The following is a 17,582-nucleotide window of genomic DNA, read 5'->3' as shown; positions in this document are numbered from 1 at the left end:
AAGAATTTAAGGAGAGATTGCATCTATAAGTGTTAGGAGAATGAGGAAGAATTTCTTGAAGGAAGTAGCATTTGAGCTGAAACCTGAAAGATGGATACAGTTTCCAAATGCAAAGATGATGGAAAAGGGAAGCAGTACTCCCAAGGTGGGAAATAATAAATGGAAATAAGAAAAACAAGGAGATGTGTACACATTTTTATATCTAATTTGATAGGCAATGGAGAGGTCATTGAGGTGTTTTGTTTTTTTTTTTAAAGATTTTTATTTATTTGTCAGAGAGAGAGAGAGAGAGAGTGAGCACATGCAGGGGGAATGGCAGGCAGAGGGAGAAGCAGGCTCCTCACTGAGCAGGGAGCCCGATGCGGGACTCAATCCCAGGACCCTGGGATTATGACCTGAGCCGAAGGCAGACGCTTAACCAACTGAGCCACTCAGACCTCCCCGTTATTGAGGTTTTTAATCGTGGCAGTGGTATTATTAGAGTGCAAATTCACAAGACTGATTTAATGATGGTTTATAGGATGAACTGGTGTGGGGAGAAACTAGAGTGCAGCCCCAAAAATGGTAGTACATGCTTTCTGACAGAAGGTTTTGTGAGCCTAGACTAAAATATTGTACCATGGGTATGAGTTTGAGAATTATTAAGTACCCACAGGAGCTGTCCACTGATTATAAGTGGCAGGGGCAAGATTTTGAGGTGTCAGATATCAAGGATGTCTCTCTGAGGTCTTAAGCCTGGACAGTTCAGAGACCATGGTTCAGGTTAACATGAACAGAGAATGTTGGGATGAGAAGGTAATCTTGGAGGGGGTAGTATATTTGGTTCCAGACATGCTGTGTTTCCATCTCTGGTAGAACAGTGTGATGGAGATAGTAGATGAGCTTTTGGAAAAAGAAAAGTTTAGACGAGGTATTGGACTAGAAAAAAGGCTGGGCATCATCCACACAGAGACAATAGTTGAAATGATTCAAATACAGACATTGATCTAGTGAATAGAAATAGCATTGTTTTAGGGGCACCTGGGTGGCTCAGTGGGTTAAATCTCTACCTTCGGCTCAGTTCATGATCCTGGGGTCCTGGGATCTAGCCCTGCATCCAGCTCCCTGCTCAGTGAGGGGCCTGCTGTCCCTCTCCCTCTCTCTTTGCCCCCACCCCCGCTTCTGCACACATGCGCATGCTTGCCCTCTCAAGTAAATAAAATCTTTAAAAAAGAGAGAAATAGCATTGTTCTAGTATTCATATCTTTCTTTTCAAGTGAAATGCAGGGAGGTAAATATAATCTTAAAGATTTATAAGTTTATGAGTTAACCTAGAAATTTTTTGATAGAAGAACAGATTTCACAATTTTTTTGGACACTGAAAAGTACAGTAACATGTATCCATCTTCTTTCTAATCCTATAAACCTTATAACCTGCTGACTCACTAGCATTTCTGAAAGTAAACATCCATGACTTCTTCAGTCTTTGATTTCTGAGGCCATTTGTCCTTTCATTTGAAACTCACTGGACGAGTCACAAGGATTAAGATAGTTGCCAGATTATCTTAATTTTTAATATGTATCAAGCAAGACACTTCTATTTTTCCATCTTAGTTCACTTGGTCTGTTTGCCCAAAAAAAGAGGTAATGGATTCTTGTTTGTGTATTGAATTACATGTTTAACAATTACTATTAATAATTTACTAGTGCTCGCTTCAGTGGCACAAATTACTAAAGTAATTTTCTAGCAAAGTCCCAGGTAAGAATATTGGTTATTTAGGATTAATGGAATGTTTGATAAGTTTAATATTAATATTGAATATGTTGTAACCTTAAGGGCTGAAATACCTAACAGTTCCTAAGACTTAGGCTGGAAAGGGTTTGAAAACAGTTTTACTGAACACTCTTTTATTATTCATAACATTTTTGACAGAGTGATTTTTTTGTTACTAATCACAAAAAAGGATGTTAGGTTTACCTCTTTCATCAACATTTATTTCTTTCATTTCCAATAAAATGAAAGTATGATTAGAATTTTTCATTCTACAGGGACAGGTTTTGAGAGCATGGCTTGATATCACAAGAGGAAAAGAACCTTATACTAAAAAAGCACTGAGATATTTTGAGGAGGGATTACAAGACGGAAATGATATTTTTGCTCTGCTGGGTAAGGTGAGTTGGAGTGAGGGTAAATAAATCATGTTTTAAAATTTATTCATAATATATTTGAAACCCAACAAAATGAGTAGCCCAAAAAAGATAATAATTGTCATGTTACTTTTATCAGCTCTCAGTTATGGGAGGGACTTGGATTTTATTTGTACAGGACAGTGAACAAGAAACTAGAGAGATGTATTCCTTACCAAATTCCTAAATCTTGATTGGTTTTGTTGTTGTTGGTGGTTCCTATGTTATTTACTCACTAAACATTTATAGTCTAATATGTGCAAGGCATCACTCCAGATACTAGGGATACCCTGAAGCAAAATAAAACTTCTTGCTTTTTGGAGCTTATACTCTGTTGTTGGAGACAGACAATAAAATAAATAAGTAAACCTCAAAAACTAATGATGTAATGTATGGTGATTAACATAACATAATAAAAAAATAAGTAAATTATGTAGCGTATTAGAAGGTGATAAGTGCAATGGAAAAATAAATAAATCAGGTAAAGGGGGGGATGTAGAGCTGGGTTATGAATTTGTAGGTTTAAATGATGTGGTCAGAGAAAGTGACATTTGAGCAAAGACATATATAGGAGGTGAGAGTTGAAGCTCTGTGGGCTCCTGCAGGAGAGCATTACAAATAGAGGGGATAATAAGTTGAAATACCTTAAGGCATGTTCAGGATATTGCTGGGAGACCAGGACATGAAAGTGGAATGAGCAAAGCGGAGGTTAGAAGTGGAGGCTAGAGGAAAAGAAGGTGGGTGTGGGGGCAGGTGGGCATAGGGGGAATGAGGAGAGGCAGGGCTGATTGTATAAAGCCTTTGGCTTTTAATTTGAACCAGATAGGCAGCCGATGAAAAGAGAAACAGTATGACCTGACTTATATTGTGAGGGATGAGCAATTAATTGACAGAGTCATTAGAAATCATTGGTAGGTAGAAATGTATAATTCGGGCCTTTCTTCAGTTCCATTGATGCCTTTAGAACGCCTTAAAATTTTTCATATTTTTGATTTGGCAACAAGAAATAAAATGTATATGTTAGGAAAACACCTTGTTAGATAAGCAGTAATTGGGGGATAAAAAGGAAGAGGAGAGGATTATTAGTGTCTTGGCTGTTGTTAATATCCCCTCATCGCTCTTGTCAATTTCTGTGGCTAGTGAGCTTGTTCAGATATGCACCTATGGTATACACTAGCATTCCAGCTGATTGGAGTCAAGTTTTACCTAAAGGCACTGCTAGAGGAATTGAGTATTTATCAAGTTTTTAAAAAGTTTTTTTTGATCGTTTCTCCTCCTCCCTATTTCTTAAAGAAAAGCTAGTTGATAATCTCTTAAGGTGGGGCAATTTCAGGTGTTAATATATTTTAGGAGGGACTTACCTTTTTCATCCAATACTTAAGATTGGTTTAAATTCTTTTTCTGCTACAACTCATCCCAATTATGTATTTATTTTTCAATTAATTCAATAGAGGATGTTTGCATTAGCCTAATTCCAACTTGGAATGATGTGAACCAAATACACAGCAAATTTAGTTTCATTTAATATGTATGTGGCATCATATGGGAGATGATAGTCTAAGGGAGTAATAGATGTGGTCTTTTAACATGATTTTCTTTTTTTACATTACCAGCTATTTAGACAGATTCTAAAGATATATGTAATTTGAAAAAATGCTCTGCATTAATCTTTCTCAGCTATTTAGAAATTTTAATAGTAATTTATTTTGACATAATGGCATCTTTGGATGGTTCTCAGACTTTAATTATATGGGAATATACATGAAAATATAATCTCAAACCAATTTTAGGATTATATTGCATCTTTTGAGACTGGATGCTCATTTTGAACTGAGATATTCCAGGACTAAATTTATTCCTAAAGGAGATCTCGAAGCAAATTTTTAAAAATCTGATATGTGGGGCGCCTGGGTGGCTCAGTCGTTAAGCATCTGCCTTCGGCTCAGGTCATGATCCCAGGGTCCTGGGATCGAGTCCCACATCGGGCTCCCTCCTCAGGGGAAAGCCTGCTTCTCCCTCTCCCCCTCCCGCTGCTTATGTTCCTGCTCTCGCTATCTCTGTCTCTGTCAAATAAATAAATAAAATCTTAAAAAAAAAAAAAATCTGATATGTGATAAATATGCCTCATATCTTTTCTTAAAGCAGTAACTCTATAGCTTTATTTTTTCTGACTATGAAAGTAATACATAGACATTGTAAAAAATATTCACAATTCAGTAATATCTGAATTAAGAATAAATATCACCATTAAAGATAACTAGTTAAACTATTGCATTATAAATGACATCTCTTCATGTCAGTAAATATAGATCTACAAATCCATATAACCACCTAAAATTTGATTAAATAGATAGGCTATAATTTAATCCTGTATGGACATTTTGGATTATTTTTATTTTTTCCATTATATCTATTAGAAATCTGCCATTAATCTATATTTTTTTGTGGTCTTATTCAGTTATTTCCTTAAAATACTTTCTAGAATTGAAAATGTTGAGCTAGAAGGAGTTGCTTGAACTTTATTTTGCTTATTTTTTAAAGTCTTATCTTCTTTAGCCTGAAAGTAATTTTTTTAAAAAAACATACAAAATCTCTTCATTTTAGATGCTTTTTGCAAATAACCTAGAAATATTTTATTCTAAAAGATAATTTTTCTGTTCTAGTTATTTAAATTAGGGTTTTATAACGAAGTCAATTACATAAAATATTTTTATTGTTCTGTAATGTTTTAAAATTTTTGTTTTGTTAAAAACTTATTTTGTATTTCTCATTATAAAAATAACTGTTCCCTACAGAAAAGTCAGAAAACAAAAATATAGAATGTGTTAAACACTAGTATTGTACCTCTTCCAGGATAACTTTTGTGAGAACCTTGGTATAATATGATCAGAGTTTTGATATCACGTTTTTTCTCCCATTAGGCGCAATGCCTTGAGATGCGCCAGAATTACTCCGGTGCTCTGGAGACTGTGAACCAGATAATAGTGAACTTTCCAAGTTTCCTTCCTGCTTTTGTAAAGAAAATGAAACTACAACTTGCCTTACAGGATTGGGACCAGACTGTTGAAACAGCACAGAGGTTAAGTAAAAAAATATAATACAAGTACCTTTGGATCTGGTTATAATTTCCAGGAAAAAAAACCAACTATATATTTTTATCATATTTTAAGTTTGATTTTTTCATATTTTAAGTTTAATGTTTTCAAACAATATAGAATTGAAGAACTTAACATTGCATGATTTTTAAAAACTCAATTTATTGATTTATGTAAATATCTGAATAGCTGTTCTAAGACACTCTTTTATGGAAAATGACCCTGCCCTTGTGAAGCTTATATTCAAATGAGAGGAACCACATAAAAAGCAGAACAAATAAGAGGTTATGTAGTATTTTAGAGAGTTTGCTATGGAGAACAAGATAAAGCTGGGAAGGAAATAGGGAGTGGGTGGAAGGGTTCCATTTGATGGGATGACCAGAGAAGGCCTCAGTGAGCAGATGGCGTTTGAACTAAGGGAGCAAGCCATGCAGATATCTGGAAGAAGACTTTGCAGAAAGAAGGAAAAACAAGTGCAAAAACCTTGAGGCAAAAGTTTGTGTCATATTTTTAAGGAGTAGGAGGGGATAAAATGACTGGACAGTGAAGTCAGAGCAGAAGGGTGGAGCTGGGGAGCCAGGATGTGAAAGGTCTTAGGGAGCCAGGATATGAAAGGTCTTGGTCATCTTAAGGATTTGGATTTTTCTTCTGAAGTGTGAAGTCATTGGAGGGTTCCTTTTCTCTCTCCTTTTTTCTCCCTCCACCTGCCTCCCACTTCTCCCACCCCTTTTTTTTTTTTTTGATGTGTAAGTTAAAGAAACTAGTCTTTTATCCTGTAGGTTTTCCATACGAATTTTATTGACTACATGCCATGTACCACATAACTTGTTGCTATCCTATGAATTTCCTATAAATTGGTACTGGATATAGAGGCTTGGTTAGATTCATGTTCATTTTTTTTTTTTTTGCAATTATTTAGTAAGTGGTGATGTGTTCTTTCATCAAAGGGACATAATCTGTGCTTGTCTTTTTGTGCTATTAGCAGAATTCTCTTTTTTTAAGAGAGGTAGTGGGGGGAGGGGCAGAGGGAGAGAGAGAATCCTAAGCAGCCTCCACACCCAGTGCGGGGCTCGATCTCCCAGCCCCAAGACCATGACCTGAGCCAAAATCCAGAGTTGGACACTTAACTGACTGAGCCACCCAGGTGGCTCAGAAATTTATGCTCAGTATGTGGGTGCTGTAGGATTAATATGGTTATATCATTCTTTCTTCATTTCTTAGCTGGAATACTATTTAAAAAAAAAAACAAAAACCTTCTAATCTACTGGTGGTTATCTGGTGCTATAGTTCATATGAGAAAAATTGGATAAGTGCTTGAGTCTTTTATTTCTGGGTTTCAAAAACCAAAAAAAGTTTAAAAATTCCCTGGCATCCTGCAGTAGTGACTGATCAGTAGTTTGGATTTGTTTATATGACATAGATTAAACTTACATGTTTCTAACCATTTTGGTTATTATAATTGCTCAAATTGTCTCATCTTTGGCTCTTAGTAGCCTCCTCAAGTTAGTTTTTAAGTTCTTTTCATATGATCCTAGTAGTCTTTGATAGTTTCCTTGCTATTTGGTATACAGCAAGATATACTAGGGTCATTTTGTATATTTACTGCCCCAAACAGGTATTAGCCATTGTGGAATGCAGTCTAATCCCTTTTAGTGGGAAATGATATTTGGAGGCCACAATTTGGACATTAGTAACTCTTTGATATTTATATTTTTCTAGATTTCTAGGCACTGTGTGAGTGAGGGGGTGAGGGGATAATCAATATATAAAAAATATATTTTGGGGGATGTGTGTAAAAAACAGACTTGTTACATAGTTTATAAACTTGATTTTTTTTTTTTAAAGATTTATTTTAGAGAGAGAAAGAGTACATGTTGTGGTGGGGAGGGGCAGAGGGAGAGGGAGAAAGAAACTCAAGCAGACTCAGTGCTGAGCATGGAGCCCAATGCAGGGCTTGATCTCACAACCCTGAGATCACTACCTGAGCTGAAACCAAGAGTTAGATACTTAACCAACTGCGCCACCCAGGTGCCCCTAAACTTGATTTTTCTTTAACCTAGTATTTTGTGGATGTTCTTTTATATCCATTCACACAGATATACATAATTCTTTTTTAACAATGAAAACATCTATAAAATAAACATACAAATAGTTTATCTTTTCTCATTGGTAGACATTTAGGCCTATACACACACACACCCCTTTATACACAAATAGGTGTATTTCTGGAGGATGTTTCCCAAATAAGGGATTACTGAGTTAAAGGGAATCATATTTGTTAGGATAGACTAAGCTCCTATTAAAAAAAAAAAAGATCTAAACACATAATAGAATTTTTCTTGTGATATGTAACTATTTTGAGTGGGTGTAAATCTTGATCAAGCAGCCTTCCTCCACACCATCATTAAGGGACCTAGTCCCTTTCCATCTTGCAACTCTGCCTTGTCCTAAAACCTCACGACATTGCTATCCAGCTGGTACAAAGGGAAAGAGGGTGGAGTCATTCCACTTTTCTTAAAAGCCCAGGCCCAGAAGTGGCATACAGTGCTTTGTCTCCCATGGGCCACATCTAATTGCAAAGGTGGCAGGAAAATGTAGGCTAGCTGTGTGCCCAAGCAAATAAAGAGAGAATGGATTTGAGGGGACAGATTGCAGTCTCTACCTCAGGTATGCATGTTTGAAATTCTGGAACACACTACCAAATTGTTCTCCTAAGAATTTATGCTAATTTATACTCCCATCAGTAGTCTCCTGGATGCCCCCTCCCCCTTCTTTATTAATTCTGGCTATTATTGGTGTGGTGTTTTTGTTTTTGTTTTTAACAATCTGATAGAATAAAAGTGGTAGAATCTGGTAGAATCAAACCTTATTTTTATTTTCATTTCTTCAATTATGTTGAGATTGAGCATCTTTTTAATACCAAAAGCTATTCGCTGAGCCCCCCCCATGCTGACTGGTCCTTTTTTTTTTTTTTTTAAACTGGGTCTAGCCTTTCCTATATTTCTAATGGATTTTTCTATTTTTTAGGGCAAGTTCTCTATCATGTTTCTTTTTTGATAGTTTTCTTGGCTCTTCTTTTGCAATTGACTGTCAGAATTAACTTACCAAGTTAAAAAAAAAAAAAAAAAACCTTATAAGATTTTGGTTTGAATTGCATTAAATCTATAGATTATTTGGGGAAAAATATTTTTTAACCAAAGATGAGTATTAGCATGGGGCAGCTATCGGGGCATAGCAAACAACTACAGATCTCAGGGCATATGACTATAAGCACTCATTTCTCACTTTGGTAAGGATCATCTGACCTCGACCAGGCTTGCCCAGGATTCTGCTTCAAATTTTAGATCCAGCTGGCTGAGTGTAGCACCTCGTTGCAGTTTGGTCTCTGGTCAGCTCTAGGGGTGTTCTTCTCTGGGCTCAAGCCAGAGAGCAGCAGCTACCCAGAGGAAACTCTTCTCATGGTGATAGCAGAGATGCAAGAGGACAGGCAGAAATATTCAGTGCCTCTGAAACTTTGGGGTGGCACACTTCCATTCTTACTCACGTTCCATTGACCAATATAAGGAAAATGTCCAGGTCCATAGCCAAGAAGCAGTAAAGTACATGTCAGCATTTATGGGAGGAACTGCTCACTTTCATGGCGGAAAGCATGTATTAATGGAAGGTGGGAAGATTGAAGCTAATAATTCAATGTACCACACCATTCATGATAAGAAGAAACCTAGTGTGTTAGTTACCCCATTTGTTCAGTTTTTCAAATGTCCTTGCGTAAAGTTTAGGAATTTATATAGCTTTTGCATATTTTTTACTAAGTTTATGTCTTTTTTGGGAAAGGGGAGTTGTTACTAATTTTTTTCTGATTTGTTTTTATCACATAGGAATCTGTTTTAATGTTGTGAATTACATTAACAGATTTTTAAATGTTTAACCCATCTTTTCATTCCTGAAATTCTTGTAATACATCTTCCTGGTCAGGGTGAATTATTCTTTTTTTTTTCTGAGAGGGAGAGGGTGATGGGGGGAGGGAGAGAGAGAATCTTAAGCAGGCTCCACACAGCACGCAGAGCCTCATGTAGGGCTCGATCTCATAACCCTGAGATCATGACCTGAGCTGAAATCAAGAATCGGACACTTAACCAACTGAGCTACCCAGGTGCCCCAAATTATTCTTTTAATATACTGTTGGATATGGTTAACTAATACTTTATTTAGGATTGCCAACGGATTTTTTTTTTTTAAAGATTTTATTTATTTATTTGACAGAGAATGACACAGTGAGAGAAGGAACACAAGTAGGGGGAGTGGGAGAGGGAGAAGCAGGCTTCCCGCGGAGCAGGGAGCCCAACGTGGGGCTCGATCCCAGGACCCTGGAATCACGACCCAAGCCGAAGGCAGACGCTTAACCAACTGAGCCACCCAGGCACCCTGGATTGCCAAAGGATTTAAAGACTGATACAATCTATTCATATCTTTTTAAAACATATTAAAGATTCAGAAATTTTTTTTTAGCTTAAATAATGACGTTGATAATTTTCATAAAGGATATGCTATCTTACTAATTAAAATTCTTATTTAGACAGTGGGATAGTCAGACCAGCAAACTGCCTTTTCAAACCCTCAAATAAAAGAAACCACATTAAGGGGTGCCTGGGTGGCTCAGTTGGTTAAGTGTCTGCCTTCGGCTCAGGTCATGATCCCAGGGTCCTGGGATCGAGCCCCGCATCGGGCTCCCTGCTCGGCGGGAAGCCTGCTTCTCCCTCTCCCACTCCCCCTGCTTGTGTTTCCTCTCTCGCTGTGTCTCTCTCTGTCAAATAAATAAATAAAATCTTAAAAAAAAAAACGCATTAAGTTTATTTCAACATTAAGTGAAATGTTTTTCTGCAGGTTAATGCTTCAGGATAATCAAAATGTGGAAGCGCTAAGGATCCTGGCTCTTTACTATTTGTGTAGGGAGGGGGACATAGAGAAGGTAAGTTGTATTATTTAAGTTTCCTGTATTAAAAAAATGTAGTTACACACACATATGCCTGTACATTAGAGCCTTGAAGAGCTTGAAGAGCTCTTTCAGAATGTATGCCATGGTAGTTTTTGCTTGATTCCTAGAAATGCACTTTAATATAGTGATGAGCTTCTTAAATCAACTAATAAAGCAAAAATATTGAATACTTAAAATACCTTGAAAATTCCTTAAATCATTTATTACAGTATATGTGGTTTTCTATATAAAACTCCTATACATGATTAATGTAACTGGTGATGCTAGGTATGGAAGGATATATATGCAAAATATAAATCTTCGTTTTTTTTACAGTTTAACTGAGTTTGCATCATTTAAATGGGCTTAGGATGACATCCCATTGGACCGGACCTTATAATAAGATTCATGTTTCGGGGTGCCTGGGTGGCTCAGTCATTAAGCGTCTGCCTTCAGCTCAGGTCATGATCCTGGAGTCCCGGGATCGAGTCCCGCATAGGGCTCCCTGCTCGGCAGGGAGTCTGCTTCTCCCTCTCCCACTCCCTGTTTGTGTTCCTTCTCTCGCTGTGTCTTTCTCTGTCAAATAAATAAATAAAATCTTCAAAAAAAAAAATAAATAAAATAAAATAGTATTATAACAAGTAGTAGATTTGAATCGTGTTTCGTTCTGGGTAAATTGTTAAATGTGATGGCAACTAATAAGTTCTTCAGTAAATACCAGAGGAATTTTACTAGGGGCAACTCTTCAGTAAATTTTCCAGGTATTGAAATTACTTACAGTGTCTTAATGATTTTTCTATTCTAGAAAATATTTTAAATATAAACCAGACTATATAGGTAATCCAGAATCTGATCTCATATAATATTAATGTTTATAATCATATGTTATTTTTCATCTCATGTGTGTCATGAACTAATTATTGGAGAGGGAGCTTCACGTATATAGTTAATTGAATATTATGGGTATCTTTATCTACCCAGAGGTTTCCATTTAATAACAAATATTTTAAAAACACATTTTATTTATTTTATTTTATTTTAAGTTTTATTTATATAAGTAATTTCCATACCCAATGTGGGACTTGAACTCATGACCCCGAGATCAAGAGTCGCATGCTCTCTGACTGAGTCAGCCAGGGACCCCTAAAAAACACATCTTAAAACTCAAGTCTTTATTCATAATTCTTGAGCTTTTTAAAAGAACTTTTAATACATTTCGCAGCATAGAAGATTTCACTGGACAAGAGGGAATTTGTAAAAGCAAAGATTTTTTTAATATTAATACTTATTAGTGTATATGTCATGTATTCTTTTTTTCTTATTTTAAAATTATACTGATACTTTTGTTTTAGGCTGCCACCAAGCTGGAAAACTTAGAGAATGCATTGGATGCCATGGAACCACAGAATGCTCAACTTTTTTATAAGATCACAGTAGCCTTCAGCAGAACTGTAAGAGAGCCTGCTATGTAACAGAGCTCTGTTATCTGTGGCTGGGAATATAAAACAAGTCACAAAGGTTGAGGCATCAAAGAGCATATGGCCTAGAATGAAAATACCATACGTATGTAAATATGTGATACATTCGTAGGAAAGTCAGTTCAGAGGAGATATGATTTCCAACCATAAGAAGGCATAATGGAGCCTTCATAGAAGTAGCCCTTGTGGAGCCTTTAAGGATAGGGACGTGGGAAATTCCAAAGGAAGTGGGAAGTCATTTATTAATCAGAGCATAGTATTTATAACTAGGGTTATTCTTTATTTTGTTTTTTGAAACTACAGTTGACCCTTGAACAACACAAGTTTGAACTGTGTGAGTCCACTTAATGCAGATGTGTTCAATCAATACAGTATTGTAAATGTATTTTCCTTATGATTTTCTTTTCTATAATTTTATTGTAAGAATATATAACATACAAAATATGTGTTAATAGACTTGTTTCGGTTATCAGGAAGGTGTGGTCAATGTAGGCTATTAATAGTTAAGTGTTTGGGAAGTCAAAAATTATATGCAGATTTTCTTTTTTCTTTTTTCTTTTTTTTTAAATTTTATTTATTTATTTGACAGAGACAGCAAGAGAGGGAACACAAGCAGGGGAGTGGGAAAGGGAGAAGCAGGCTTCCTGCTGAACAGGGATCCCAATGTGGGGCTCAATTCTAGGACCCTGGGATCATGACCTGAGCCAAAGGCAGACACTTAACGACTGAGCCACCCAGGCGCCCCTATATGCAGATTTTCAACTGTGTGGTGCGGGAGAGGGGGGTAGGGCATGGGTGACAGCACCCTCACCCCTGCGTTATTCAAGGGTCAACTGTATTTGAAAAACAGTTTTAACATGGGTGGGAGACAATTTTGGTGGGGAAAATGGCTGGGATTTTTTTTTTTTAATAATAGTAGTAAAGAAATGTTTCTATTACAACATCCAATAAGAAGGTCATCAGGAATGGAACAGAAAAATACTGCAGAATCTCAATACAAGGAATGAGAGGATTGAAAAGTTCTTAATTAAACTAGAAAAAAATAAGGAAAATGGTATACACAAGTGAAATACTAGACATAAAATTGAAAGAAAAAATCAAGGATCTTAATTATTAAATGACACTGAAACTGAATTCTTTTGTTAAAAAAACAGATTGTCAGATTGTGTGAAATGTAGAGGGAAAAAAATCCTGTGCTATTACAAGAGTTTGAATTAAGGAAGATATTTACCTTTTTTATCTACTTTATTGCCAGATAATTTATTTTGATTAGTTTTTAAACAAGCTTACAAAAATTCAAGCAGTTTAGTATTTTACTCTTAAAAGTTATTGTTAGAACATTACATACTTCAGCAGAGTTGCCATTTCTTAAAATTTTTTTGAAGCTTTTTTCATAAAGATTCTAATGCGTGATCTTTTAAAATATTCTCCCTGGTGGCATACCTTCTCCTTAGGGGGAAAGCAAATCCTTGTCTTAAGTTTTGATTAGATTCATATATATATATATGTATATATGTATATATATATATAAACCTTTAACAATTTTCTTGTCTAATTTGTAAAACAATCATGAGACAGTTTTAAAAAGTATGAAAAGTAGAAAAAGTTCTAAAAAATGTACAGCAACTTCATTAGAGTATACTTTTCAAGAAGCTATTGTTTAAAATAGCTCATTAGGATTTTAAGTTCTGCTAGGATATAAACTTTTGCTGTACTGTCTAGATAGTAAATAGAGAAGTTTTATTTGATTATTAAGTACTTTATTTTTTCATTCTATTTCTATGAAGTACAAATAATTTGTATCTTTAGGAAAAAATAATCCTCCCACCTGAGTAGAAGTGTTTGACTTTCTAGTCTAAAATTTCTTTTTTCTTTTTAGTGTGGGCGAAGTCAACTCATTCTTCAAAAAATTCAGACATTACTAGAAAGAGCTTTTAGTTTAGCCCCTCAGCAATCAGAATTTGCTGCAGAACTTGGATACCAAATGCTTTTGCAAGGAAAAGTTAAGGAGGCATTGAAGTGGTATAAGACTGCCATGACACTTGATGAAACTAGCATCCCTGCACTGACTGGTATGACAGCTCTTTCTAAATGTTCCTCAGAGAGATGCAAGTCATAATTCCTTTTAATACATGCTGTTAAAGGAGAAAAAAATGTATGTTGTGGTTTTCTAAAATTAAACTGTCCTTCATTATCCACAATAGAAAAAAAAACATGTCTTTAAAAATGAAGTTTTTATTTCTTAAATATCTTGAGAGAATAGATTTTTTTTTCCTTTTTTTTTATTCTTATGTTAATCCCCATACATTACATCATTAGTTTTAGATGTAGTGTTCCATGATTCATTGTTTGTGCATAACACCCAGTGCTCCATGCAAAACGTGCCCTCTTTAATACCCATCACCAGGCTAACCCATCCCCCCACCCTCCTCCCCTCTAGGACCCTTAGTTTGTTTTTCAGAGTCCATCGTCTGAGAGAATAGATTTTTATGAGATAGTTCCTATAAATTTTGAATTTCTTAGTAACTGATTTTATCTGGGTACAAAGCTGCCCATTTTATTTTCTTTTATTCTTTTTTTCTTAAATCGGAAGTAGTATTACTTTAGTCTATTATACTTTATTATAATGATTAATACTTTATTATGGAGGGAAAATCTGTTTCATTAATGTTTGTGTTAGCTTGAAGTGTACATGCCTGAATTGAGGTGGACTTTGACTGTTTTTGTCCTGTTTGGTTTTAGGATTTATCCGATGTCGATTAATTGAAGGGCAGTTACAGGATGCAGATCAGCAGCTAGAATTCCTTAGGGAAATTCAGCAGTCTATTGGAAAATCTGCGGTACAGTGTTTTATTTTATCAGATGGTAGATCCTAGGTACTGTTTATAAAATACGAGATTTTAAATTTTAGTAATAGTAATGGCTTTCACTAATTTTAACATATACACTAATTTTAATATATAATTGCATTTACTAACTTACCTCCACACAGAATTAGACTTTAAATATTCTTGTATTAAGATTCTAAAAGTTTGTCCAGGCTAATACTTAAATTCGAACAGATAATGCACATAAATAGCACTTCATAAATGTTTGAAATCTAAGTAGAAATAAATGGCTTTACAACTGAATGGGGTAATTAATGACAACTACTTAATTTCTAGGAATTAACCTATTTACATGCAATTCTTGCTATGAAGAAAAATAAACAACAAGAGGAAGTTATTAATTTGTTAAACGATGTTCTGGACACTCATTTTTCACAGTTAGAAGATCTACCACTTGGCATACAGTATTTTGAGAACTTAAATCCTGATTTCTTGCTAGAAATTATTACCGAATATCTGAATTTCTGTCCAATGCAGGTAAGTAATCCTGGGACTTATTTTCAACGAAAATATTTTCAACATCACTTATATGATGTTTTATAAAACGTGCTAATAAATTGTCTTTCACATGTTAGATTATATCAGCATCTTAATGGTCGTATTTATATCTCTATTAGTTGAAATAGTTTTTAAATCAGAGTACTTACACCAGTGACTGCTATCAAATAATAAGTATTGGTTTACAAATATTCACTTACGGTTCATAAAATCTTAATATCTTCAGTTTAGAAGAAATACTAGAAGTCATTTAATTCAGACATGCATGTGATTTGAATCTACTCCACAGCATCCACATTACGTGTCCATCCAACCCTGGGGTGCATTCAAAAATGCAGTTCTTACTGTGCGACTATGACTATTAGACTGTATTTCCGATGTTGTCAGACTCAACTTTGTGTTAAAAAAAAAATTCACCCATTTCCTGGTCCGCCTCCTGCTCTCTCGAGTGGCACAGAGCAAGTCCAGTTACTTCGCCAAAGCAAGGATTATTCCTCATTCATAACACAGACCTTTGGATTTTAGAAATTAGTCCCCCTAAACAATTCCAGGTTTTTAGCCATTTATTTTTTATATGACATAGTTAGAACCCTGGCCGTGAGCCTGAGGACAGCCTTTATTTTGTTAGTAAGCTCTCAGTAAGCTCACTATTCCGTATATGGGTTTGGCCTTGACAGGTCCTCTTCCTCCCTAATTCTGGGTGTTCCTCTAGCTTTCTTTTGTGAATTATATTATTGACCCCTATTGAATTAATAGTTAAATAAAGTCCTTGGATCTATTATTCACTGCAACTGAGGACCCACGTGTAGACTCTATCCCTAGGAAATTTTATCTCCTCAGATGCATAATTCCAGATTACCATATTCTTTTAGATCCTGATTGTCATCTGCTTTATATGGATCTTTACTGTCCTCCATTATCTGCCTCATCTACCTCTGAATAGAACTGAATATGGAAACTTTTATTGTATTCTCAGAGAGTTCTTTCCAAATTTATGTGGGTCCATTAGTCAGCACTCTTTTTATTACAGACAGTAAGCAGATGACTTAACATTAGTATACTCAGCTCACAATTCAGCACAGGAATATCCTAAGAGGGACTATCAAATACCTCATTGCTAAAAGCATAATACTTAGCATTCTCCCTGATTTACAGCTTCCTTGTGTTGGAAGAAATGAAGATAATGGCCTTTCTTTAGGGAAGCCATGCTGCTGTTTTGATCACCAAGTCCTTTTACAGACTTTCATAATGTGTTTTAAATTAACCCTTCTTAACTATAGAGAACAAACTGAGGGTTGCTGGAGGGGAGGTGGGTGGGGGATGGGCTAGATGGGTGATGGGGATTAAGGAGGGCACTTGTTATGATGAGCGCTGGGTGTTATATGTAAGTGATGAATCACTAAATTCTACACCTAAAACCATATTGCAGTGTATGTTAACTAACTAGAATTTAAATAAAAACTTGAAAAGAAAGAAAAATAAATTAACCCTTCTGGAATAACACCTAGGATTGATCCCAGTCTCCCCTGTCGTGATCTGTTCTCAGTTGCTTAGAGTCAGAATACATTTTTCAGTACTTGTGCAGTATTCAGAATTCACTCAACAAATGCTTGTAGAGTACCCAGGACTCCGCTTGGAGCTGGTGAGGTGGTCGTGTAAGAATAAACCACAGCCTTTGCCCTCTTGAAGCATATATAACTAGCCAGAGGAGACAGATAATATAGTCAAGTCAATTATGTAATAGAAAATAACAGACTAGGGTCGGGGGTGGTAATTTTGGATAAGATGGTCTGGTTAGGCCTCTTTGAGATGGTAAAAGTTGAACAAAAACTTGAAGTGTTCCTGTGGAAATACGGTATGGATTGTCTCAGGCACAGGAACACTTGTGCTGTGGCCTCGAGGGACACAGGAGACTCATGTGACCGGGAGGGAGTGAGGAGGAGGTCACAGGAGAGGATACAAGACCACGTGGGGCCTTAGAAGTTGTTGTCACTTCCCCAGCATCAACTCTGAGCACAGTGAGGAGCCAGCAAAAGGTTTCCAGCATGATCTGACTTCAACAGGTTAAAAGGATTTCTCTGGCAGCTATGCTAAGAATTAATTGTAGGTGGAGAAAGAAATAATGTGGTAATGTGGTAAAGTGGTAATTGTGTCCCTAGTCCACGACATTCTGTGTTCCTGCAATATAACCTTTGTCAGCGTGATAGCACCTAATTAGCACTTACAATGCTGTTTTCATAGGGAAATATCAGAAAGACAGACTTGTCTGTCGCTCCAGCTCTGTTCCTTGCCCCTTTTATATAGGTTTTTTTTTAATCAAACAGATGTTATCTTAGAGATTGTCCATATATGCTTTACTCTGAAAGCATTTACAGTAAAAATGATGGTGGTTCTCAAATAATAATTTTTTTCAATAAATAATTCTTAGCAGATGGCAAAGAACCTTAACCTCACTATATCACCTACACTTTCACTGTTTTCA

At 35.8% G+C, this 17,582-nt stretch overlaps 1 protein-coding gene across 1 annotated transcript in view; it reads left to right on the top strand.

Moving 5' to 3' along the window:
* TTC21B (tetratricopeptide repeat domain 21B) overlaps nucleotides 1–17,582 on the top strand; it is a 76,431-nt gene that overhangs the window by 7,724 nt on the left and 51,125 nt on the right. The window contains exons 5-11 of the mRNA XM_021703143.2: nucleotides 2,029–2,151; nucleotides 5,088–5,245; nucleotides 10,146–10,230; nucleotides 11,589–11,687; nucleotides 13,594–13,786; nucleotides 14,457–14,554; nucleotides 14,879–15,079. Of these exons, the coding sequence (XP_021558818.1) occupies nucleotides 2,029–2,151; nucleotides 5,088–5,245; nucleotides 10,146–10,230; nucleotides 11,589–11,687; nucleotides 13,594–13,786; nucleotides 14,457–14,554; nucleotides 14,879–15,079 (957 nt within the window). The remainder of the gene's footprint in view (nucleotides 1–2,028; nucleotides 2,152–5,087; nucleotides 5,246–10,145; nucleotides 10,231–11,588; nucleotides 11,688–13,593; nucleotides 13,787–14,456; nucleotides 14,555–14,878; nucleotides 15,080–17,582) is intronic.

The sequence above is a fragment of the Neomonachus schauinslandi genome, chromosome 3 (genome assembly GCF_002201575.2).
Source record: "Neomonachus schauinslandi chromosome 3, ASM220157v2, whole genome shotgun sequence".
NCBI classification, from domain to species: domain Eukaryota; kingdom Metazoa; phylum Chordata; class Mammalia; order Carnivora; family Phocidae; genus Neomonachus; species Neomonachus schauinslandi.
This window is presented reverse-complemented; position numbering and strand designations above follow the sequence as displayed.